This window comes from Saccopteryx bilineata, chromosome 4 (genome assembly GCF_036850765.1).
Source record: "Saccopteryx bilineata isolate mSacBil1 chromosome 4, mSacBil1_pri_phased_curated, whole genome shotgun sequence".
NCBI classification, from domain to species: domain Eukaryota; kingdom Metazoa; phylum Chordata; class Mammalia; order Chiroptera; family Emballonuridae; genus Saccopteryx; species Saccopteryx bilineata.
This window is the reverse complement of record NC_089493.1, coordinates 56,938,549-56,963,084: the sequence shown is the minus strand read 5'-3', so window position 1 is coordinate 56,963,084 and position 24,536 is coordinate 56,938,549. Positions and strand designations below refer to the sequence as shown.

General features: G+C 49.2%; 1 protein-coding gene across 6 annotated transcripts in view; it reads left to right on the top strand.

Moving 5' to 3' along the window:
• The window catches only part of TLN2 (talin 2), a 484,588-nt gene extending 467,585 nt beyond the window's left edge, over positions 1-17,003 (top strand). For all 6 annotated transcript variants that reach the window (XM_066274650.1, XM_066274649.1, XM_066274645.1 and 3 more), the window contains 5 exons: positions 9,186-9,311; positions 11,419-11,481; positions 11,571-11,753; positions 14,515-14,640; positions 16,592-17,003. In XM_066274650.1, coding sequence (XP_066130747.1) covers positions 9,186-9,311; positions 11,419-11,481; positions 11,571-11,753; positions 14,515-14,640; positions 16,592-16,720 — 627 coding nt within the window. In that variant the 3' untranslated portion in view covers positions 16,721-17,003. The remainder of the gene's footprint in view (positions 1-9,185; positions 9,312-11,418; positions 11,482-11,570; positions 11,754-14,514; positions 14,641-16,591) is intronic.
• The last annotated feature ends 7,533 nt before the right edge of the window (positions 17,004-24,536 follow it).

Below are 24,536 nucleotides of genomic sequence, written 5' to 3'. Positions count from 1 at the left end.
TTGCCTGTTTTCAAAGTAGAATAGTCTGTGGTGTATGAAGATGATTCCTGGTTTATTCCCACGTCAGGCCCTTAAAATTTAAGCACCTCTTTTTGCCTGGAGTCTCCCAGATACGAATAACGAACAAGTTGGCCCTGTTGAATCCACCGTTTGCTTGGGAAGATGGTATAAAGGCAAAATGAGAATGCCAGCAAGCTCTGGTGCATGTGCTACGATGTCACTCATGGCGCCGCTTCCACACTCGCAGACAGACTGTGCTCCGCAGACAGGTAAAGGAGCTGCGGGGGGGGGACCACCCCCTGCGGCCGCAGCCTGCAGTACTGCGCCTAGTCTCGAATTCAGTCAGACCTGGATGCCTTTTCTGCAGGCCTCTGTGTGATATGTTTGATATATTAGGTTGTTATTTAATCCAACTATATATCAAACATATTCCTACAGTGTCTTGCCCTGTCTCCGGGGGTTCCTAATACAGTTTCTAAGGCAACAGGAAAGAATATGCCTAAACCACAAGTAGACTTAGAAGATGGAGCGCTCATTATATTTCATTATGTTATATTCCATTTCTTCTTGTAGCATTTTAAACCTGTATCAGTATTGCCAGATTATTTTATTATGGAAACAAGTCATAACTATTGATGTTTTATAAGAGCTTGAGATGTGATGTACAGTTCAGTTTGGTGCGTTGTTAAATCCTCAAGGGTTATATGCTCATTGGAAAAATGGGAGGCTCCACCCCGTGTCTGTGACATGAAATAAAGGTCAGGATTATGAGCTCCAAATGCATCTAGGTTTATACTTCATTTCAGTTCATTTTTATGCTGCTCTTCAGTCTAGAAGTTAGTAATTTTCATCACCAAGTTTGCAGCAAAAACTCAAGCACAAATCAACTATCTGTAACTTTCCTCTCCACCCACAGTAACAAAATGTATAGACCACATCAGCCATACCAGCTGTGTGGATGATGAGTCACTGGCCTTTATGCAAACCTTGGTTAGGACTAAATATATCTAATAAAGATAAGGTAGTGTGGACTATACTCTGTCTGTTGAATTTCCTGTTATAGGTTAGCTTGTCAGTAGAAGTTGATAATATTTAGACTAAGCCGACAATCAGAAAGGAATTCCATAGCCTAATTGGGTGCAAAAGGAAGTTCAGGATTATGAAATATTTTTTCTGGCACATAACTGCCTTCTTTAGCCGACTGTGACCTCTTCCTCGTAGACGAGCCTGTGAAGTATGTGTGAGTGCATTCTGATCTCCCTCAACAAGCGAACACTGCTTTCTGCAGAGAGAACTAGCCTGCTAATAGCTCCGCTTTGGGGAGGAGAAAAGAAGTGTTCTTTTAAACAACACTCCTGCATGTATGTCCATATGCAGTTCTCCTCACAGGTGGTGAGCCAGCAGTTTGAAGAGGTAGCTCAGGAAGGCTTCCTTGAGTGACGTCTAGGAGCCATCTCCAAGTGGCTTGTGGTGCATGCGTAGTGACAGGTCGCAGCAGCAGCAGCAGAGAAGTGATGTCTCAGGAGAGGGAAATGTGCTGGAGTCCTGGCTTTGGGAGTTAAAATGTGAGCCCATCCCTTTTCTGCTGAGAAGTGGTCCATGAGTGTATGCCTGCAGGAGCTCTTCCAGACAATTTTCTGGATGCTGCCAACATCAGTGCCAGCTTCCCCCAGCCAGGGAGCAGGGGTTGGGGTTCTGAGTATAGTGTAAGCTGTTCAGCCAAAATGGCAAACGGTCAGGAAAAAGAGACAGCAAGTTATAAATAAAGAAAAATACAGGTTTAAGAGGACCTTAAGATAAAGCTCATTTGTTACAATTGATGTGGTTTTCTTGTTTTCTTTTGGAAATTTTGCTATTGACCAGCATGCTCTACTGATTAATTGAATGAGTCGGAAAGGCAGTCGGATGACCAGGGAGGAAGCAGAGGAGCAGATATAGTAGTTTCTGTATGGCTAACCTGTGGGCTCTGAGCTTGTCTGAGAGGTGTAGGGTGTGAAAAGCGAAGAGGTGTGGGGAATGTGGGCTGCACATGTTCTCCAGTGACTCCCCACTGGTGGAACTGTAGGTCTTTGTCAGACCCTCCTCAGACACATAGAGGATTCTCCCCCCCCCCACTGAGGTGAGAAGCGGGGGGCAGACAGACTGACTCCCACATGCGCCTGTCCAGGATCCACCCGGAAAGCCCACTAGGGGGCGATGCTCTGCCCATCTGGGCTGTTGTTCTGCAGCAGTCTGAGCCATTCTAGTGCCTGAGGCAGAGGCCATGGAGCCATCCTCAGTGCCCGGGCCAACTTTGCTCCAGTGGAGCCTTGGCTGTGGGAGGGGAAGAGAGATACAGAGAGGAAGGAGAGGGGGAGGGAGGAGAAGCAGATGAGCGCTTCTCCTGTGTGCCCTGACCAGGAATCGAACCTGGGACTTAACACATGCAGGGCCAACACTACCGCTGAGCCAACCGGCCAGGGCAAGGATTCTTATCAGTGGGCTCACAATGTAACAAATGTACCTGGTTAATCTTTGAAAGAATTCTGTTACCTTGTCTTTGTCCATGCTTCTTACATAGACATTCAGTGCCCTCCCTTTTTTTGAGGGTGAGAGCATGACAAAAATCTCTGAGTGAGTCCATCCAACAGAGATAGCAACCACAAAAATCATTTCAGTGGCATTACTTTTCACTTAAAAAATAAAAAAGTGTACTAAAGCAGTGGGTACTGTGAGTAAAGCTCTCCCGAGATGCTAGTGTGCAAGCGTGGACCTCTTCCAATGGATATGCGGGAATGTGCGTGCGTTCCGCGTCTGGATGCAGAAGGGAGTCCCTCCCCAGGTGGCAGCACAGCCGCTTGTCAGCGCTTTTTCTCTGCCACCCACTTCATCAGTTTACGCTTTTCCTGAGAGCAGGCTGGCCTTGAAGGTGGGGTGTGGGGGCCCTGTGTCCAGTCTGAGCTTTTGTCAGTTCCAGTTGTTCTACGAGGTTTCCTCTTTATTAGAACTATTTAGCGTGGTGGTCCTAAAAACAACCGGCCCACAGTTCCGCTGAAGGAGAAGCTGATCTGGCTCTGATACAGTGGGCCTTTGGATACAGGCCAAGGTCTCCACCAGGCACCTGTCAAGTCCATACCAAAGTAAACTAGTAGCGGCCCAACTCACTACCAGAAAGGGGGAAATGTGGCTGCCTGTTCTGCTCAGCTTCCAACTGGCAGGAAACGCCTCGCTCACATTGTGGAACTGCTTGGTGTTGGCTTCCTATTTTCTCCCCAAAGACATTTGAGTTATATGCAAAATGTTCATACTTTTTATATATACAAAAATTTGTTTAGGTTTCTGATGTGATACGATATGATAAACCTTGTGTTTAATAGCAGGCATTCTGCCCGACTCTCAATAACACAGAACCAAGCATGACTCCTAGCTGGGAAGACGGTGCCATGAGTTGTCATCTGGCTTTGTGTCCAGTGGTGAAAAAAGCCACTGTTGTGTTTATCAGCTCTCAGAAAGGCAAACCCCCCAGGGGTGGTTTTTAGGGAGGAAGGCAGAAATTGGGGCATCTGGCCATATGCTGTGGGTGACTTCGGCTCCTTTACCTCAAGTTCATTGAGGAAAGGGGCTGCAGGTTGGCGTGGATGTGATTCACAACAAAAATGGACCATGGATGGAGATGCTCTCCCTCTGCCTTGCAGATGCCCAGAGACCTGTCGGGGAGGCAGGCCTGGGGCAGGTCAATAGAGAGGAAGGAAGAGGAGCATTCCCTGCTTCCTTTAGTCAGTGCCTTATAAGAAGGGTTTCATTTGGAACCATAGCATGACTAAGCTACAGGACCTGGAGGGTTGAGTTCCTCCTCAAATTACAAACAGAAAACTGACTGGTGCTGGAGAAGCCCGGCGATTGCTCCGAAGTCGCAGTCAGGAAGTGCAGAGCAGTGACTGAACCAGGTTGCCCGTCTCCTGGTTGGGTGTTGAGGGAGAAGCTGGAAGCAGTGCCGATCTGTATCGTGTGCCATTTCATTTATCTTTGATTTGTGCCTTTTATTTATAATTATTTTAGGTTTTAATCAGAAAAGGCAGGTAGAACTGTTATTAGAATTATGAGTGGCAAACAGCATTCAGAAAGGGAAAACAGACTATCTTAGCCCAAAGTCTGAAAAAAAATTTTTTAAGATTGTTAAAAAATATATGAAGTAGTAGAAACAATAATGAAATTAATTGCTGGTAGTTAATGAGCATTACTATGAGTCAGTTATGCTCCACGAATATTAATAGTTTACTTATAACAACCCTATCAGATACGTAGGAGGGAAGGAGGCTGAGAAAAATAAATGAATTACTTACTGCAAAGACTGTTCTCAGAATCCTTGAAAGGCAAAAAATAAAAGTAAAGAAAGACCTCCTGTTTTCGGTCCCCTTTTCACCCTTCTTTCCCCTCTCCTACCAGTGGAACCTCGAACTCCCTGGACTTTAGACCAATCAGAGTGAGTCTCGAAGCTCTGAGTGTGGGGAGCAGGCAGCACGGGAGCCAGCACCAGTGTTGTCTCGCCCAGGGAGGAGCTCATCAGACCTCTCGCTTTTTAAAGGGGGGCTCTGCATAAGATCACCAGGCAGGAAAGATGTCAGCAAAATGTGCATAAACCGTTCTCAAAGCTACCAAAAAACCAAAACAAAAAACCAAGGGAAACCCATTCTCAGCTAGTCCGCTAGACAGTTCCTAACAGCTGTTAAGAGCTAGTGGTGACCTAGCCAACAGCCTCTTCACGTGGAGGGGAGCGGGGAAAAGTACAGTGTACGAAGGGTGAGAGAGAGACTCAGTACTCAGAGGCTACAGCTAACACCTTCATTAAGCAGAACAGAGTCTCAGTTTGCACATCTGTTATTTTACCCGGCATTATTTTATTAAGAGAGCCTCTTAGTAAAATGCCAACAGTGCCACTGTGTTTACACATGTATGTGCATGACTAAATGGCACCAACTATGAAAGCCGGTGGAGGGATGCAAGCAGAGCACGCGGTTAACCCACGGCCTTACAGGGGGCAGGAGCCTGCGTGTGGATGCGTGTGCCTTCCTCCCCCAGGAACCAGGAACGGCCAGTCACTAATGTGGATGCTTACTTGATGCATTTCTCCTCTAACCATGTGAATTGTCCTTTGGCTGAACTCTAGAAGTTGGGAGACTCATTTTGAATGAATACGTTCATTCAACCAGGCGTTTATCACATGGGCTTCTCTGTCTGATTTTGTGCTCAAAAGATATAAGTTGAATAAAACACTGTCCATGCACTGGGGTGATCACAGGCTGGTAAGATTCAGTTGACTGGTGTCTGTTTTTCCTTACCCAGGCCAGGATTTCCTACAGAGTTTCCCGGGAACACCTCCATTAGAAATGCAGGTTCCCAGGGACCTACTAAAACACAGACAGCGTCTTTAACCAGGTTCTCAGGGAGTTCTACAAGAGCTGTGGGTTTAGCCCATTTAACGAAAGTGTTTCCTTAAGTTCATTGTCTCTGTTGGATGCGAGTAGCTTTAAACTGTGTCCATGCATAGGATTAGTTATACTGGTCAACTTTAACGGCACCAGTTGTTTAGGGCGGGGAAGACTCTGGAGTGAAGATTTCACTCCGTCTTGCATAATTCAGAGGAGCAAATTCGGTAACCATTGGTCAGACCAATAAAATGTCTCAGATAAAGAAGATCTCTAAGAGACACAGACCCACTGAGCCTCTCCGGTGGGAAGAAGAGGAGGAGGCTCAGTGAGAGGAGTCCGACCTCCCAGTCTGTGCTGCCTGGGTCTCTAGGTTCTTCAACTGAGTCCCCTTAGAGCAGCTTCTCCTTGCTGTTCTTATTCTCCCTAGTCTCCCAGCTACGGTGGGGGTTGTTCTATTACCAGATCCTGCACTTTAATTATGATCCTTTTATTTAGGGAAGTCCTTCGAAGACCAAGCCAGTTCCAGTTGTCTCCTTTTTTGGAATGTGGTTAAGCAATGGGTGTCCTCTTCTCCCCTCTGGCTGCCCTCACCACCCTCTCCCAGATTCCATCCTCTGTGCTCGTGGGAGCTGAAGCTAATGGGGAGCACTAACTGGGGTGCTTGGCTTTTCACCCAGCCTCCTTGGGGTGGGGAGATCTCATTTTCCATGAGGCTAGAAGTTGTGTGCTATGGAGGAAGACACCAGGTGTTGACGGCTGTGTGCAGCAGGAGAGAGAGGGCGGAGTGAGTGTTAATGATGAACTTGGCCTATGGGGAGGATGGGTCCAGCCGGGATGCAGAGGTCGCGGGTGCAGAGGTCACAAAAACTCTGCCCACACTGCGGCACCTGAAGGCTCTCCCTCTGTCCCTGTTGCCATCCCAGTCAGCTCTATTAAGCCTTTCTTGGGAAACTCTCAGGTGCTTTTTTTCTTTTTCCTGAAGTGAGAAGCAGGGAGGCTGAGGGACAGACTCCCACCTGCGCCCAACCGGGATCCACCCAGCATGCCCGCCAGGGGGTGATGCTCAGCCCATCTGGGACGTTGCTCCATTGTAACCAAAGCCATTCTAGTGCCTGAGGCGGAGACCATGGAACCATCCTCAGCGCCCGGGCCAACTTTGCTCCAATGGAGCCTTGGCTGCAGGAGGGGAAGAGAGAGCTAGACAGAAGGGAGAGGGGAGGAGTGGAGAAGCAAATGGGTGCTTCTCCTGTGGGCACTGGTCGGGTATCAAACCCAGAACATCTATACTCCGGGCTGATGCTCTACCACTGAGCCAACCGGCCAGGGCTCAGGTCCTTTTTTAATAAGAGCAAAGGTCTCCCAGAAATAAGGCTTTCTGCTGTGTCCGTTTTAAAGCATAGAGATGTTATGGAAAGAAAAATAAAACTTCATCAAAAGGACGTTACAGCAGCTGCCATTGTAAGAAAACTCAGTAGGTATCAAAAATGTTTTGAAGTTAAATGTCTATTTCAAGCGTGTGGTTTACAAAAAAAAGGAAAGAAAACCCTACAGGGCAGCCAAAGATGTGGGGCAGGCCCTTCAAGCTAGTTGTAATGAGATGATTCTATCAGACCTGTCTATGCTTAGAGTTAGCAATCCATTTTAAGGAAGTTCCATATTTATGAATCCTAAAATTTAGGAAATCAGAAATCTGCTGATGGGCACCCCTCCCTGTAAAGTGGACGCGATCTTCGAACGCACGATGTAGCTGAGGCTGCCTGAGACAGGAGTGCGGGAAACTTGGAAGCCTCAACTTTCTGATCTGCAAATTGAGGAGGGGCTCCCTTTGGACTCAAAAATTCTATGATATTCTCGGTACCTTAATCTTTTATATGCTTGACTTTCTCTTGCAGAATGAATTTTAAGAAAAGCTCTTAATCCTAGGTCGTTGAATACATGTATCAGAGCCCAATGTCATCTCTTTGGGCCCGTGTGTAACACCACCTTTCATGCCAGAGTGTCTTATGATGAGTCATCTTTGTATTTCAGTAAACACATTTTATATTCCACCACTACAGCTCCTCCACCCCCACCCCATAATGAGGAATCCAGAAGGATTTCACTGGAACTGAGTCCATTTCTGTCCTAAATGCTCCTAGAATAAGACTGTCCAAAAAAAAAGAAAAAGAAAGAAAGAGTACACAGCTCCTGTCTCAGAACTTCTTACAGGCTGCTGTCATTCTTCAGATCCACTACCTGTGCACTGAAATGCTATTTTGATAACATGGGTTGTAAAAATGAAAACGAGATTGGCATCTCGGGTGGTTCCTGAATGGGGAACTAGGAAACAATTGTATCCATGTATCTATCTAGTATAATGTCTCCTATGAGACCATTAGCAAGCCGACTTTGAGCCTCTGATCTGAAATTATTCTTGTGGATGCCCTGCTGGTGGGGAGTGGCCTTTGGCTAATAAAACAGATCATTAAGGAATCAGAGATTTTGGTTTCGGACTGGTTTAGAGTTTTCATGCCGCCACATAACCTTGGGCCCAGTTCTCCACTTCCCTGAGCCTCAGTTTTCTCACTGTAAGTATAAGGATATAGATAACTGTGGTATAGGATTTTTTTTTCTCTTCTTTAGTATAAAACAAGTTAATGGACATGAAAGTGCCTAACAAAATTCTTGGCACAGAGTAAGCACTGTAAAAATTGTGTTGCTGTTGTACACCCGATGTGCTTACTGCCACTGACTCATGTGCTTAAAATTGGTCCAAAGGGTAGATTTGGTTATGTGTATTTTACCATACACACACAAAGAAAAGTATTGCTACACCTGATCATCACCACTTAGTACCTAAAAGATACCGTCCACATCTTCCACAGCCTGGGGCCTGAGGGGAACTTAACCATTATGACAGAATGTGCGTGCTGGAAGGGACCTTGAACGTCATCTAGTCTGCCCACCCCAAATGGTGGTGCTCCATTCCACCCAGCCCAGAACCCAGGTCTTCACATTTGCCCCACTTCCCAAAGCTTGTCTTCACTTTCCCAGGTTGTTCTGGCAGCACAGGGCGTGGTGGTGGTGGTGGTGGTGGTGGTGGTGGTGGAGGTGGTGGTGGAGGAGAGAGCCCGAGGCCTGACAGCGCCTGCGCAGTGATGGCCAGTGTTCTTCCCCAGGCGCGGCCGGGCCTCCGGTTCCGGGGACTGAACCAGCTCCGCCATGATGGGCTTCTTTTCCATCACTGGGTGACTCTTTGGTTGGTATGTAACTATCTTCGTGCTTAGCCACAAAAATGCACATGCTCTTTTGCTTTGGTTTTACCCCAGAAAAACAAGGTTTTGCACGACTGATAGCCATCTTTCCTTTTTTCAACCCATTTTTTGAGCCTTGAGCCGTGGAAGAATGTGCCACCACCCGCCCTTTGAATTTTGCTTGTTGATGATTTTGATTTTGGTTCTTGAGGCTGATGGAACCATTCGAGATATTTGATTCGCAGTGAATGTATGTCTCTTTAAAGATTCTGCCCTGGAAAAAAGAGTCTGCCTTAGAATTTCCTGATTAAACATTTGTGCACAATGTCAGGGGCTGGCAGCTTTCACTGTTTGGGGAGGGGGCATGGGGAGGCAGCAGACGGAGGGGCAGCCTGCCAGCGCAGGCCTTTCTACCCTGGGTGTGGCTTGTCGACAAACAGCACTACACAGATGCAGAGCCAGGTGACCAAGCAGTAAGTAGTTTGGCAGAAAGCGCGCTGTGTAGAGATGAATTGCCTGTGACGCTGTTTTCTTTTGGTTATAGCAAGCAGATGAGACCCTGGATTTTGAAGAACAGATCTTGGAAGCTGCTAAATCTATTGCTGCTGCCACGAGCGCCCTGGTCAAATCGGCCTCGGCAGCCCAGAGGGAACTGGTGGCCCAAGGAAAGGTGGGTACACCCCGCTCGTCCGGTGGTGGGACATTCACATAGTGGAGCCTGTGGGGAGAGGAGGGAAGGCATTTGGCCTGCCTGAGGAAACCAGGGCCGTGCCTTCCCACACTGAATGCCAGTCTGCTCCCACTGACTGGCAACTGTTTGCTTAAACCTGACACACAGAAGGAAGGGGTTGGCCTCCAGCACTCTCATCTGCCTCTGGTTAAGGAAAGCCTCGTGCTCCGGGTGGTGATTAGGCCCTAAACAGGCATTTATATTCCCGCTGTACGTTAGGGTTACTTAAAGATGTAAGCTGTCATGTTTTCCTGGTGGATGGCTATATAAGCACCATAGTTGGGGACTTGGTAATGCCGCCTTCCAACTCCAATGACTCCACTCATTGTCTAGCACTGTGTAGATGATGCTGTCCAACTCTGCGGTTAGCATTCTCCCAAGCCCCTTGGCCAGAAGGCCAGTCTGGTTTAAATCCAAGATTATCTTTTATCTGCTTCATCTCCAGTCACCCATTCCATCTGCATTAGCGTGAAAGCAGAGTTCTTTTTCAATAAGCCAAAGGATTAATAGTACATTAGACAATCCCAGCTATGGGAAGGTCTTGCAATCTAAAATACTCCCTGTGTCCTGTTTTTTTCCCATACAACTACCCAATCCAAACTGTGTCTGCAGAGAGCCTCTCAAATATAACGGTGCTACAGAAATCCTATCAGGTTATAGGCTTGGGAAATTTGGTCATCACAGTTGTCAGTCACTTCTGATTTCAAAGGCCTTTGCTGTCAGATAGACAAAATGATTGTGTCTTGACCCAAGAGCAATGTAGCACACACAGGAAGTTAGTGCCTAACCAGTGGCTATCCATCTTCCTCCAGGAAGTCTCTTGTGAACTTAGTCATGTCTTAATTTCAAAGCACATGCTCTGGCTTTTCTTTGTGAACCATTGGGCGGTATGTTTTTCAATATTAACATGTATACATTGCCCCAGGTGGCATGCAGTCTGTTCCTTTATGTTTCTCACTTGTCTCCTAAGGATATAGCACCGTGCTAACCTTACTTACCAAGTACTTATTGACCTACCAATATGTAAAGACCAAAAATGGATCATTGAGAGTACACTACCTAAAAATATCAGTTTATTGATAAAGGGCCAACTATGTGCCAGACACATTGCTAGAGCCGAGAGGATCCAACTTGAATATGGCAGAGCCCTGTCCTCCAAGGGACTCAGATGTTCAAGCATTTAAAAACATGGTCTTAAAGAAGGTTCAGCTGGACTTAGATGAACTAGATAGGCTTCTATGTAGAACCTTGGGTTTCCATGACATTCACCAAGCCCTGATGTGGTTCCTGTAATTGCTGGCAGATCCCTCAATTTTACATTCAAATAGAAAGTCATCTGTTCCCTCGCCACTAACCTGCCACGTGTGTAAAGGTATTTCTTCCCACAGGTACTCCCTCTAAGTCTGGATAGAAAATAGTTCGCCTGTTGCTGTGATTTCTGAATAGAAACAGAGATCATCTTACCTCCAGCTTCTTAATTTTCTCCCCACCCCAACAAAACAGTCTGTATTTCCTTAAGGGTCTGCATTGAGATGTACTGAAGAAAATGTACCACCCATTTATTTATTTATTTTTTGCATCATCTGCCAGAAAATCACAGTGTGGCTTCAGGTTCTGTGATCAGGAGAGGTTTAAATTTCCTTTGGTCCTTGAAAGAGGAGACCCCAGAGGACCCCGTGTTTGAAATGGAGAAAGGTCGGCAGAGGAAATGAGCATGTAAGGACAGCCCGATCTGTCATTCCTCTGCCATCTCCCCAGAAACACAATACCTGGCAACCTAACAGAGGCCATTCAAAGCGTTGCATAGACTCACTGTGGCCCAGGTAGAAACCAGCCAGGCTGTGCTGGTGCAGTCTTGGAGTGGCTAGGGTCCCACATGGGAAAGGGTGCCCCATTCCCACGCTGATGCTGGATGTGGGAATCCCTGGTGGTGTTGCGTGTCCAAGATATTTTTCTCTCTAGTTCCATGCAGTGTAGAGTCAGAGGGGTTGCAGGTCACTGTAAGCCTTCCAGCTCTCATTGCGGATTTCTAACCTCCACCCTCTAGGTGGGTTCCATCCCCGCCAATGCTGCGGATGACGGACAGTGGTCACAGGGGCTGATTTCTGCCGTGAGTCACCTTCTTCCTCCCCATTTGCTTTTTTGGAGTCCCTGTGGGAGGTTTGGGCCTTGGGTCACTTCTCTGTTGACTGTCCCCAGGCCCGCATGGTGGCAGCGGCGACCAGCAGCCTCTGTGAGGCAGCCAATGCCTCCGTTCAGGGACATGCCAGCGAGGAGAAGCTCATCTCATCTGCCAAGCAGGTCGCCGCCTCCACGGCTCAGCTGCTTGTGGCCTGCAAGGTGAAGGCCGATCAGGATTCAGAGGCCATGAGGCGGCTACAGGTAATGGTCACTGATGCTGGTGGGAAAATACTCCTGTTGGAGCGGGTAAGTGTCACCAAAGGGGACGGTCTCACTTCCTTGGCATGACCCACCAGGCCTTCCATCAGCCAACTCTGTGCCACTCTTCTCATTTTCTACCACGCGTGACCATGCATCCTACACCCTGCTGCCGCACCAAACTGACATTCTCCACGTGTGCCTTCTGCTCTTACGTCTTGGGGGCCTCCTCCTCACCAGCCCAGCCTGAGGAACTCCTTCTTGTCCTTCAACTCAACTCCAACATCCCCTCTTCTGGGGAGCCCTTCCTGACACCCGGGCCTCAGACAGTCAGTCCCTACTCTGTCCTGCCAGAGCCCCGAGCCAGACCACTCTTGTGGTTCCTGTTACCTGGCCACCACATGTATCTTTGTATCTGTCTTGACAAGGTGGGGAACCTCTTAGTCGCAGGCACCAAATCTTTATCTTCGCATCTCTCACACCTAAGACCGGGCCTGTTTCAGTGGACGCTCTCGTTCACTGTGTGCTAGAGAAGGGAGTGAGAGGACTGAGAAGTTTACACGAGACTGTTGCAAAGGTTTCCCAGAGCCCAGAGAGCATGCCTTTGAAGGTGACAATCGAGTCCTTCCCAGTGCATATGTTTTCCTGATTGTTTTAATTATAGAGTATTTTCAACACAGTGAAAGAAATGTTTGAATGAAATAGTTGCATAGCCTCAATGTCTTTATATGTCAAATATTATTATTTTTCTCTTTCTGTGTTTATGTATGTGTAAAATAATTTTGTCTAGTTGTAATTGTAGCAAGAGACATTATGCTTTTTTTCACTTAACATTTTATCATACATATCTTTTTCCTTGAAGGAAAGTCTTCATAATTTCTCTGTGCCAAGCTAACTGGTCCATTCTTCATAAGCCTCATTTTTAATGATTGCATGATATTACATCAACTAATTATGCCAGAATTTTCCTATACTTTGACATTTTGTTTCCAATTTTCTAGACTTTTATTGTGTTATAATGCAAATTGTTTATGTTCTGAAAAAAAATGTGTCATGAGTAATTTCATAAATGGCAGTAATATTTGAACAATTCCACCAAAACTCAGAGCTCTCATTTTAGGAGGTCCTAAAGTACATTTCTGTTGTTTGGTCCTCCCAGTATCTCTCTGACCCAACTCCCTTTCCTTCCTCTGACCCCTCGGATAAACCCAGGGACAAATGGGGAGCTGTGTGTTTGAATGTGTAGTCTGTGGGTTTAGGGAACACTTGAGGAAAACATCCTGAGTTAAGAGAGACCAGGGTTCAAGTCCTGCCTCTGCCACCTATTAAAGTGTATGATCTTACACAAATCACTCAAAACTCTTCAGGCCTTAGGTTGCAGATACAGGCAGTGGCTCTGATGAAGGTCAAGACATGTGAAGAGGCTTTTGTAAGCTCTGGGGCTTTACACAGACAGGACACTGCATCACTCTTATCATTATTGCCGATTTCAGTGGATGCTGCAGTGTTGTGTCTGAGTTCCTTACAGTGACCCAGAGGTTCTCTGGGGCTAGACAGACCTATTCAAATCCCAGCTCTATAATTTACTAGCTACAGGATCTTAGACAAGTTGCTTAACTTCAGTTTCGACATCAGAAAAGTAGACTAATGAGTTCTGACCTCATAAAGCTATTTTGAGAATCAGCACATTATGACTGCTTGTCAAAGATTAATTGGCTTTTCCTTTCCTTCTTATATATAGAAGCCCTCATAGTGTGAATGAGAAAAACTTAAGTTTCTGAGGTTTAACCCCCAAGCACATATTCTTGATTCTAAGGGGGCTGGGCTAGGAATTCAGGAGGTGTAATAAAGCCTAGACCACCATTAGAAGATAACCCCATGCCTCAGGTGACAGAAGACAAGTCCCCAAGGCCATGCTCCATGAGCGCTAAGAGTAAGCCAGTGTGGGCTATAGCCTTATACGAAGATCTAGACCACACACCGAGAAGCTTTTCTTCGCCTCTCTCTAGCAGTTGCCCATCATTAAGCAGGTGGCATAAAAAAACCAGCTCTGACTCTAAAAGCACATCTGGACAGGCCCATTACTGGGGGGTTCCCAGCCTTCTACACAGGGTTAGGTTGTGCTGTCATAGCCCTTCTTTTGACCACAGTACAGTCGATGAGCACCAACCCAGGGTAGCATTGTGCCAGGCCCTGGGGATGCAAAGATTCAAGTCGCAGCCCCTGCCCTCGGGTTATTCACTGTTGGGAGATGGGTGCAGCCACTGGTCTGCAAAGAAGCCAGTACAGGACACTCCAGTAGCACTGGGGTGGGTGAGACTGAGGGGCACCAAGAAAGTGATGTCCAAGCCAAGTCCTCAAGTATATCTAAATTGAATGGGGGGGGGGGGTGTTCTAGACCAAGGAAGAAGCCCTGAGTACTTCTGTTAATACAACAAATGCTACATTTATTTACATAATTGCAATTCCCCTCAAAAGTTCATTGGAGGCCAAGAACTTGATCTCATTCATCTGTGAATGAGCTAAGATTAGGTAGGCACCAGTGTTGGTAGAATCAGTGGATGGATGGATGGATGGATGGATGGATGGATGGATGGACGGATGGACAGATGAATGGAAAGACAGAGGGATACTAACTAGACAGAACTTCTGTGTTATAATTAGATGATAGAGTCATAGTCTCATGAAGTGTACCTTCATGTCTGTTCTTGCCAGATCCAAGTGGCTGTTTCTAATGATACAATGTGTGTTGTTCACTCTCCAGGCGGCAGGAAACGCTGTAAAAAGAGCTTCAGACAATCTTGTGCGTGCGGCCCAGAAGGCAGCATTTGGCAAAGCTGATGATGATGATGTCGTAGTGAAAACAAAATTTGTGGGGGGCATTGCTCAGGTTTGTGACTAAATCCAGACAGTGTTTACTCCCACGATGGGCATTGTGTGAGAGACACAAAATCACAGTGACTTAAACAAGATGGAAGTTTGTTCCTCTCATGTGAAAAGTCTAGGTGTCGGCAGTTTAGGAATGGTATGGTGGTTCTTTTGTGCCTGAAACCCAACCTTTATCTCCCTATTGCTGAACCATCCCTGAGATGTTGCCCTTGGTCACTTGGTCCAAGATAGCTCAAAAACCACCTGGCCTTTCTCACCAGCAAGAAGAAATGAAGGAGAGGCAAGCATGGTCCGGAAGTTGCATACATCACTTCCTGTCGCATGCCATTGGTTATCAGTCACATGGCCAACCTCACTGAAAATGAGGCTGGGAAATGCAGTACTTTTAGTAGTGACATGCCTACCTAAAAATCAGGGATTCTGTTTTATTTATTTATTTATTTATTTATTTATTTATTTTTTGTATTTTTTCTGAAGCTGGAAACGGGGAGAGACAGTCAGACTCCCGCATGTGCCCGACCGGGATCCACCCGGCACGCCCACCAGGGGGCGACACTCTGCCCACCAGGGGCGATGCTCTGCCCCTCCGGGGGGTCGCTCTGTTGCAACCAGAACCACTCTAGCGCCTGGGGCAGAGGCCGAGGAGCCATCCCCAGCGCCCGGGCCATCTTTGCTCCAGTGGAGCCTCGGCTGCGGGAGGGGAAGAGAGAGACAGAGAGGAAGGAGAGGGGGAGGAGTGGAGAAGCAGATGGGCGCTTCTCCTGTGTGCCCTGGCCGGGAATCGAACCCGGGACTTCTGCACGCCAGGCCGACGCTCTACCACTGAGCCAACCGGCCAGGGCAGGGATTCTGTTTTAAAAAAGGAGAAGAGAAACTGAAGGTCAGTATTATTATCATGGAAGTAAAACTATATGTTTGAAGCTGCTACTCACTCAAGATAAATTGGCTCAAAAGAGAGAATGAATGGTGACCTTTACCAGAGGTTTCGAATCCTAAGAGTGGATGGAGGAGAAGAATAGCCTGACTTGTGCAAGGTTATGTTCATGTGCTTGGGAAGAGGGGGAACTTTGGGAAATCAGGCTTGCACTGTAGGGTGTGTGTTGGCATAAATCCGATATACAAGATTGGTTTTCTTCTTAGCACCAGAGCACTGAGACCCTCTTAGGGAAGTCACTCATTCCCGTGCCCACCTTAGCTCTTCCTGAAGCACTTCTCTATGTGGAAGGACATGGCTCATTTTCACCAGACTCTATTTCCTGATGCACTAGTCCCATGAAAGAGGGTCTCCGATCACATAAGTCTGTGAAGTATTGCGCTATCTACCCCAACCTGGGAATATCCCAGTGATCGTTGGCCTAATAAAGGTTCTAAAAAGGCCCACAGGAAAGAAATCTATTTGGCTTTCATGAACACAGACTTACCTTCTTCACGTAAGTGAAAATAGTAAATACCTGTTTATTAATATTCCTCAGATTATATTTTACAAGCAGGAAATAAGTATGTGAAAGCCATCCAGCAGTTGATGACTCCCACTTTGGCTTCAGGAATACCTGAGGCCAAGTCCTGCTCCACTAGCTGGGGACCTCAGGGAAGTGGGCCTCTCAGCTTCAGGGCCCTCACTGGAAAAATAGGACGACCCGTGGGGCGTACATCCCAGTGTGGCCAAGAAGATGCTGCGACAGTCCACATAAAGTGCTTACACCAGAGCCTGGTGCATAACAGGGATCATACAGATGTTTGCTATTAAATAAGTGGCCAGAAGTCAGCTAATTTCCTGGGGTCAACTGGGTCATCAGTCTCAAAACCCAGACCGCGGCCCGGAGGCTGGTCTCAGAGCTAACACGCCTTCCCTGTGCACTGTAGCGGCCTCTGGGACTGGGAGCGAGTGGTGCTGGGGGAGGGCAGTTTCCTAGAAAGTGTTAGCTTCATCCAGCTTGTTGCCTTCCTTCTAGATTATCGCGGCCCAGGAGGAAATGCTAAAGAAAGAGCGAGAACTGGAAGAAGCAAGGAAAAAACTGGCCCAGATACGCCAACAGCAGTATAAATTCTTACCCACGGAGCTGAGGGAGGACGAAGGCTAAGGCCAGAGCCACAGTGGCGAGCCCCAGGGGATGGCTCTGCGTGAACTGGACAGTGTTCCTATGAGGCTGTGCACCTGCCTGCCTCCCCCTGGGGCCAGCCCAGAGCCCCGAGCGCTCGTCTTCATGTCTCTGTCCTGTCGGGCACCAGCTGCATGATCGTGATGTCACACGGTACAGTGTCCCACCTACAGCTCCTCCGCCACCTCCCCTCATGCCTCACTGTGTCTCAGGAGAGAGGGGCGTGCATTTCGTGGACTGTTACCAAAAAAAAAAAAAGAGAGAAGTCAGTATTATAAGTCATTCTCAGACACTCGTGCTGTCTGCTGGTCCTTCTCCAGGCCTGCTCCTGGGCCTCTGTGAAATCTTAACAGGAAAGAAATAATGGCTCAAGGAAGTCATTGATGCCATAGATAGTCAGAGACACTCTTCTCCCCCTTGGGAGACGGTGGGAGTTGGAGTTGAACACGGTTCATGAGAGACAGAAGCATAAGCCAGTGTGGACTCCGGGAGAGCGACTCAGCCATCCTCCTGCGTCTCCGGCACCGGCTCGCCCGGCGGTGAAGACTTCCTGCTCCTGTTTGCGCACCTTCTTGCCTCAATGTGTAAGCTCCTAGTACAATCCAGACCCATCTTGTATTCTGTGGCCCAGGAAATCAAACGATTTTTTTTTTCCCTCCGTAATCCGAAGGCAGCGATGTGGGGTTGCGGTCAGGGCGTGGCGAGCAGGGGATAATAAAGCGTGTGGGCTCCGAGCGCTGCAGAGGCTGTTTCAGTTCGTACACTCTCATTCACACAAAGCCCTGTCCCCCCCCCCCCCCCCCCCGGCCGCAGGCCACGCATCCTCCCCCTTGTAAGTGTTCAAGGTGGGGCTGCAGCTGAAATAAAGCAATGGTGACTCCTTCTTCCAAGTCTCACATCGGCTCCTTGGCTCTTACAGGGGTCAGAATTCAGCATTGGAAGGCATCTGCTGAAAAGTCTGTCAGCTTCCCTCCCTCCTAAGATGGACGTGTTCCCTATGTCTTAGTATTCCTAAAATCAACCTGAACCTCCAACAAGATAGTTTTGATTATTTTTGCATCTTATAACCTTCAACAAGATAGTTTTGATCATTTTTTTCATCTTATAAGTGAAGGTATATGGTATTTTGAGAATCTATCTTTAAATGTCACTCTTCCAGAATTTTATATTTTTTTCTCTTACCTCTTTTCTTTCAGAGCCTCCCCCCCACCCCCCCGGAAGGGCATCTTAAGACCTTGAATTTACCTTTAATCTGAGCCTTGACCCAGGATAGTACATGAAGTAGCTTGTGGGACAGCTCCTAATGCCAGGTAGTGGGTGTCTTTGAAAGAATTCACGGAGGGAGGACTGGTCGCGGGAGTACCTGGTTCCCAAAGCGGATAACGTGGAAGGCAGCCGTCCTCCACCTCTCTGTATCACGTCCACAGCACAGGTTCAGAATGCCACCCAGGGGACCAGTTGATGCTTTGGTTCCCAAAAGGTCACCTTTAGACCTCGCTGATGGTCCTGCTTTAGCAGACTTTAGCCCATGTCATGGTTTTAAACTATAATTAAACTTTTGATACTTTCTCATGTTTATGAGAGACATGTAAGTGCTGCACGTAATAGAGTTTTTCCTGACGAGTAGAAAGCTAGAGGACATGCAGTGTCGATAGGAAGCGGGTGGACGGTGTGGAGGGGCGGGGGGGGCACCGCCTCAGGAGAGGAGGTCAGCCCTCAGAGCCCGGGCATCGGGGATGCTCACACACCTGGCTCGCCCTTCCTGAGTATAGCTAGTACAACTCTCCATGTCTGCCCTGGGCTGCACCTCGTGCCTCAGGAGGAAGGCTCAGGGCCCCGCGGACTGGGGCCTGTCCCCTGGAGACACTGCAGATGGGCACAGGGCGCTGTCTGCGACTCTGGAGGTCCAGGCCCAGAGGCTCACAGTCGAGCGGTTAGCGCCCTGGCATCACAGGACTCTGGGGGTGCCTCTATGGCCGCCTACCCCCTTTTCTTCCAGGCTGGGCAGTTTCTCTTTCCCTTCCGCTTGTCCCCTGTCCCATCCTGGCATCCCAGGAGCCAGACAGGGACAGGCAATGAGTTCTCGGTCCCTGCTCAGAGTCATTAAAAGTCTCACCTGCATTTGATACAGAAAACGCCCCCAGAGATAAGCCCAATGGAAAGGGCTGTCCTTTACCACCACACAGAACAGGCATGGCGCGAAGTTTATTTTTGTAGGACCCACACAGGTATTCTGTCTGGACTGGGCTGCTAGGACACCTGTGGGGTGCTGCTTTGTCATCTGTCCCTTCCCATCCGCCCTGCATCCATGGATCTGAATGCGTCAGGGCTGATGCATTTCGTAAAATGGTTGAAAGGCTGTGCTGTAGGCGTTCTTTAATAGGCGCTAGGGCAGGTGTCCCCAGGGCATTGAGGGGGCCTTCGGTTCTTCTTCAAAGGAAAATAATGTAGATAATGAGTTACATTTGGGGTGTGAGTTTTTATTTCAGAACACTGAAGAAAAGGACGGTTTCAGGATAGAAGGGTCCCAGGCCTGGAGCACAGCAGTGCCCCTCGGAGTGAGGGCGAGCAGGTGTGAGGTGTGTGTCCCAGGAGGGGAGCTAACACTGGGCTTTGAAGCCTGGGGCTGATCCTTGTGCCCAGAAATCGCTGTCTCTGAAGGTAAAAAACGGAACCTGGACCTGGACTGGACTTCAGAACTGCCCGGGAGTTTGGGTTTTGCTTGGTTCTCCCTTTCAAAAGAATGCTAAAGCCACATTCAGTTAAACAACCAGCCCTTGACTAAGCTGCTGGCACCCAGCCTGAGCGGCCTGGTGACCTGTGCACGCAGGTACCTCCAGCCCTGCGCAGCCCTCCGGCCGGCATCGCGAGTCCCGGGCACCTGCAGAGGAGTTGTGTAGCCTCAAGGGATGAGGGACGGGGCCAGAGCGGGTGTTTGGTCACAGAAGACCCCTCACAGCCTCTCCTAGGCTTCCCCACCTTGCTTCCTGGGGGGTTTTATCAGTCAGTGAGTTTACAGGCAACTAAAGCCTATTCTTGATTTATCAAAAAATTTTAACCAAAATTCATTGCCCCCCAGGAGAGTGAACGCAGCCACCAAAGTAGCCTCCAGGTCACGGCCTCACGAGAACCAGGCAGCAAGGCAGTGGCGGTGAGCAAGGCCTGGTCACTCCTGGGGAACCCAAGGGCCTCCCGCTAACGAGCCTGCTGCCCTCTAGGCAGTGGGGCCCAGGCCTCCCCCAGCTCCGAGGCTCTGGGCTTGGGCAGGGCCTCTGGAGAGCCTGCCCTTAGGCCCCTGCACAGACTGCTGGCATGTCCAGCTCTGGACTGCTGGAGGAAACATCCCCTCCACTGACCAAGGCAGTGCTGCCTCTGAAAGCCCCAGGAGGACCCAGAGGGGAAATGTTTGCTTCAGGCTGAGAGGCAGCGGAGTTCAGAAACCCAAAGATCCTGATAGCTGTGCGAGGGGCTTGGGTCCCTCCTCTCCACAGTCTCCTCCAAGTCCCGGCCTCAGGAGGTGGCCTCTGGAGGGACGGGGACTTCCCCCGTGTGGTCTCCAAGGATCATGTTTGAAAGTCCCTGAGACAACTGCTCTGTCGTCCTGAGCATCTGCTGGGTATGGTATGGTTATGGTCATTAGGAGCGGGCATGTGACAGAGCTTCTGTGGACCGCTTATAAAAAACCAACAGTACATTTCTTTTCTGTAAGAGAGGTTTGGATCATTGGCCCCCTGAGCCCACCTCCCAGCCCTCCTGTGAGCATCCACGGGTGAGTCCTGGTTCCAGGGGGCGGGGTTTCACTCAGCTGCCTTCCCACCACGCTGCAAAATCGAGTCGCAAACAGGAAAGTTAAACTCTGCTGCATGTCATAATGTCTTTATTGATCTGGTCACATAAATTATTTTTTTTATTCACCGTAAATAAACTTTTAAAGGAATGAACCTGTGTGAAATTCTCATGGGAAGGGGAGGAAGGTGGAAGAGGGGTGGAGGAGAATGACTATCATGTGAGAGAAATTCCACCTTGAATTCCCCATAGTTATCAGGCATGTTAGAGGAGGGGAGGGAAGAGAGAGGGTGTGAGAGACTGAGTCTGATGGAGGCAGAGCCAAGGGGTACTACTGAATTCCATGCAGCCTTGCTGACCAGAGGAATTTCAAAGAAAAAAAAAATAGACCAGAAGGAGGAAGATGCAAGGATTTTCCTCTGAAAGAAGTGCTCTTCCTGGACAAGTAACTCAGGCCGTGTGGACGGCGGGTGTTACCTAACTGGGAGGCTGTGCCCCTAAAGACGGTGCACCTGTGCCTCTCCAAATGACGTGGGGCCTGGCCCGGGAAGGTGAGCTTCGCCGCCGGCAGGCAAGCCGGAACCGCAGCCTCCAGGAGCCACACAGCAGCCCTCTTCCTATGGCGGGGGCCTGCGGAGTGCTTGGCCGGAGTCCTCCTTTGGGAGGAACCAGACTCAGAAAAAATGAGAGGCCTTTCTAATCTGCGAGAGGACGAAGTCAAAGAATCACCATAGCAATGGAGAATGTGTCACTGGTATGTCTAACAACTAAGAAGGTTGTGTTCCCTCATAAAATGCTGATTTGGGATCTCTAAACCAATTAGTAATATTTTTCTCTTTGGGCTTAACTAGAATAGGGATGCTACCACCTACCTGAAGGTGGGAAGCCCGAGGTGAAGTCCAGGCAGGAGGGAGGGGGCCGAGATCTGTGGAGAAGGCGTTAAGGCCGTTGTACAGATGACACCCCAGCCTCAGCAGGGCACCGTAGCGGCGGGGTGGGATGGGAAGCTGTCTGCAGAACTTCAGATCCTCTGTGCAGCCGAGTCAGGCTGGCCCACAGCGACCTTACCAAGGGTCCCATCGCCTACGGTGCACAGGACATTGGGGACCCCATTTTATTCCTGAAGGAGGTCACAATCCACGAAGAACAAACGTGCACTAGGGCCATGCAAGAGAAGGACAGAGGCCTGGAGTTGGGAAAGGTGCTCGGAAAGAGCATTTGGCCTAATTCCTAGTGAACAGGAGTTTATCTGGCAGAGACGCAGTGGGGAAACGGCGCGCCAGGCGGCGGGAACCACGCGGTGAAGGCCTGGCTTTGTGAAGGGCTGGAATGCTTAGGGAACAGGGAGCAGTGCAGCACCCGCAGGGCTCTGACTCGGGGCTCGGGGGATGTGCCATGGACAGGAGGATGGCCAGGAACACGCTGAGGGCCCTGTGGCAGGCCAGGGACGTTCCTGGGTGAATTGTCTGCAGGCAGCTCTGAAGAGATCTGAGTTGTCCTGAGAGAACTCCCAATCAAAGTGTGGAGATTAATAACATAGGTAAGCAATTCGGGAGTGAGTTAAGTCCCAAGCAGCTGTGCAAGGAGAAAGCACGTGAACCAAGCCGTGGACAGAGCCTCTGGGCGGGGAGGTGCGGTTCCAGGAGGCTCTGCACGGGGGTCAGAGCGGCTTCGGTCACAGAGGAGTGGCAGGTCCTCTCCAGGCAGCTGACACTTAGTGTACACCTACCACAGGCCAGGCACAGACCTTCCTTACCTCCACTTAATCCCCACAACAACGGATAAAGCACGACACATATGGGCTCTTACCGTCCTATTTTATACACGACAGGGCCGAGGCAGCGTGGCTAGGTAACTTGCTCAAGACCACACAGCGGGCAAAGCTGGGATCTCCCAGTCGCTGTGTTAAGATCGTGGAGCGCAGCTGGTCAGTGGCAAAGTAGAGACGGAAACTCTAGTTTGTTTCCAAAGTTGATGTTTTTAACCAACAGTCTTTGGAGAACAGGTCTGAGCCTAGAGCCGTGGGAGAAGGACCTCAGAGCAAGGGAACCACTCTGTCTGCGGCAGAGCCAGGGACACGCTGGAGGCAACTGGGGGCAGGGAGCCGGGGGTGGCGGGAGCTGCGGGAGGAGATGGCGAGTCCCATCCTGTGGGGGCGGAGGGGGCGCCCGGGGGTCACTGGAGGAGCTCCTGGCTAAGAAGCGTGTTCTTTAACAGGCAGGTTCCGGGGAGCCCAGCTTGGCTTTGTTTTCATTTGGGTGTCTCCAAAACACTGGGTTGAGGTCTTTTTCTTTCAGACCACAACTCTACCCTGAGTCTAAAACACCAGTGCTCAAGAGGAACTCTAATGGTTCGGAAATTCAACCATGTGGTTTTATTTGAGCATTCTCCACCCTAAACTGAGCTTGACTGCAACAGTTCTGCTGCTTGAACTTCCCAAAATGAGAGACCCCCCAGGCCCAGGTGCAGAAATGCCACAGCCCAGGGGCGGGGTGGTGACAGGCTCCAGTACCTGGAGCCTCATTTGGAGCTTCCTGTCTTCAGGGAGTCTCTCTCTCTCTCTCTCTCTCTCTGTCGCTCTCTCCTCTCTCTCTCTCTCCCTCCCTCCCTCTCTCCCTTTCCCGCCCCACCTCCATCACCACCATGGCTTAATTTTAGAAAGAGAACTTTGATTCAATTAATCCCAAAACTGAATGTGGAAGAAATGCTTTCTGAGTTCATCAGAAGGCTGTCCACAGAGCGAGGAGGGGCTCTGAGCCAGGCCCTCAGTCCTGTGATCCCAGCACCCTGATATTGTAGGAGTGTTGAGGGGGGAGCAGGGAGGGCGAGGCAGACTGGACTCCATGGACGTAAGGGGAGATGAAAAAGAGAGTAAAAGGCCTAGTCCTTAGACCAGGGGTTTCCAGACTTTTTACACAGGGGGCCAGTTCACTGTCCCTCAGACTGTTGGAGGGCCAGACTATAAAAAAAATATGAACAAATCCCTGTGCACATTGCACATATCTTATTTTAAAGTAAAAAAACAAAACGGGAACAAATACAGTATTTAAAATAAAGAACGAGTAAATTTAAATCAACAAACTGACCAGTATTTCAATGGGAACTATGCTCCTCTCACTGACCACCAATGAAAGAGGTGCCCCTTCTGGAAGTGCAGTGGGGGCCGGATAAATGGCCTCAGGGGGCCGCATGCGGCCCGCGGGCCGTAGTTTGGGGACCCCTGCCTTAGACCTTAGAGAAGGCAGTCTCCTGCAAGGGAAGTGAGAACATACAAGTTGTCCACTTGGACAGAAGACTGGGGGGGGTGCAGGGCATCCCGAGAAGGAGCAGGGACAGACTGGGTTTCCCGGGAGGCGGTGGGCTGGCGCAGGCCCTCCTAGGACGGGAAGCGGGCTGGGGCTAGTGGATGAGCAGGTAGAACATTTGGGGTCTAGGGATGCAGGCAGGAAGGAGGAGGTAGAGAGAGAGGACCACCAAGAGGCTTGAAACTGAGGGGACACGTAGTGGCAGAGGTCACAGCGTTGCTCTGTGGAATCAGGGTTTCATCCAGAAGGACGGAGGGGACAGGGAAGCAGAGGAGAGACACAGCAAACCCTTCACATTCTCCTTGCCTGCGAGTTCACCATCAGCTCACCTGACGGTGCATTTTGTTTGGGTACCAGGAAGCGACCTGACAGCCCCAGACACGGGCTTGCATCCTGGAGGGACCCGAGTTTGCGGAATAGCTGGATCCTGACCCTGCAGCTCCACCAGGGATGGGCTGTTCCGGGGTTTGCTCCTCGTTGTTAGACGGCCTGGCTGGGTTTGCCCACAGGGGGCAGTGTGGTTCCATGGGACTCTTAACACAGAGGCCATTCCTATTTTCCTCGAGGGAATTAGAGGGCGTTCCATGAGCAAATAAATTTAAGAATCATAGTATTAAAGTTAAACAAGTTTCCACCTTAAGACTCTCTATTATCTAAAGTCCTGTAAGATACTCACATACTTTGGATACCTCAATTTTTTTGGCCAA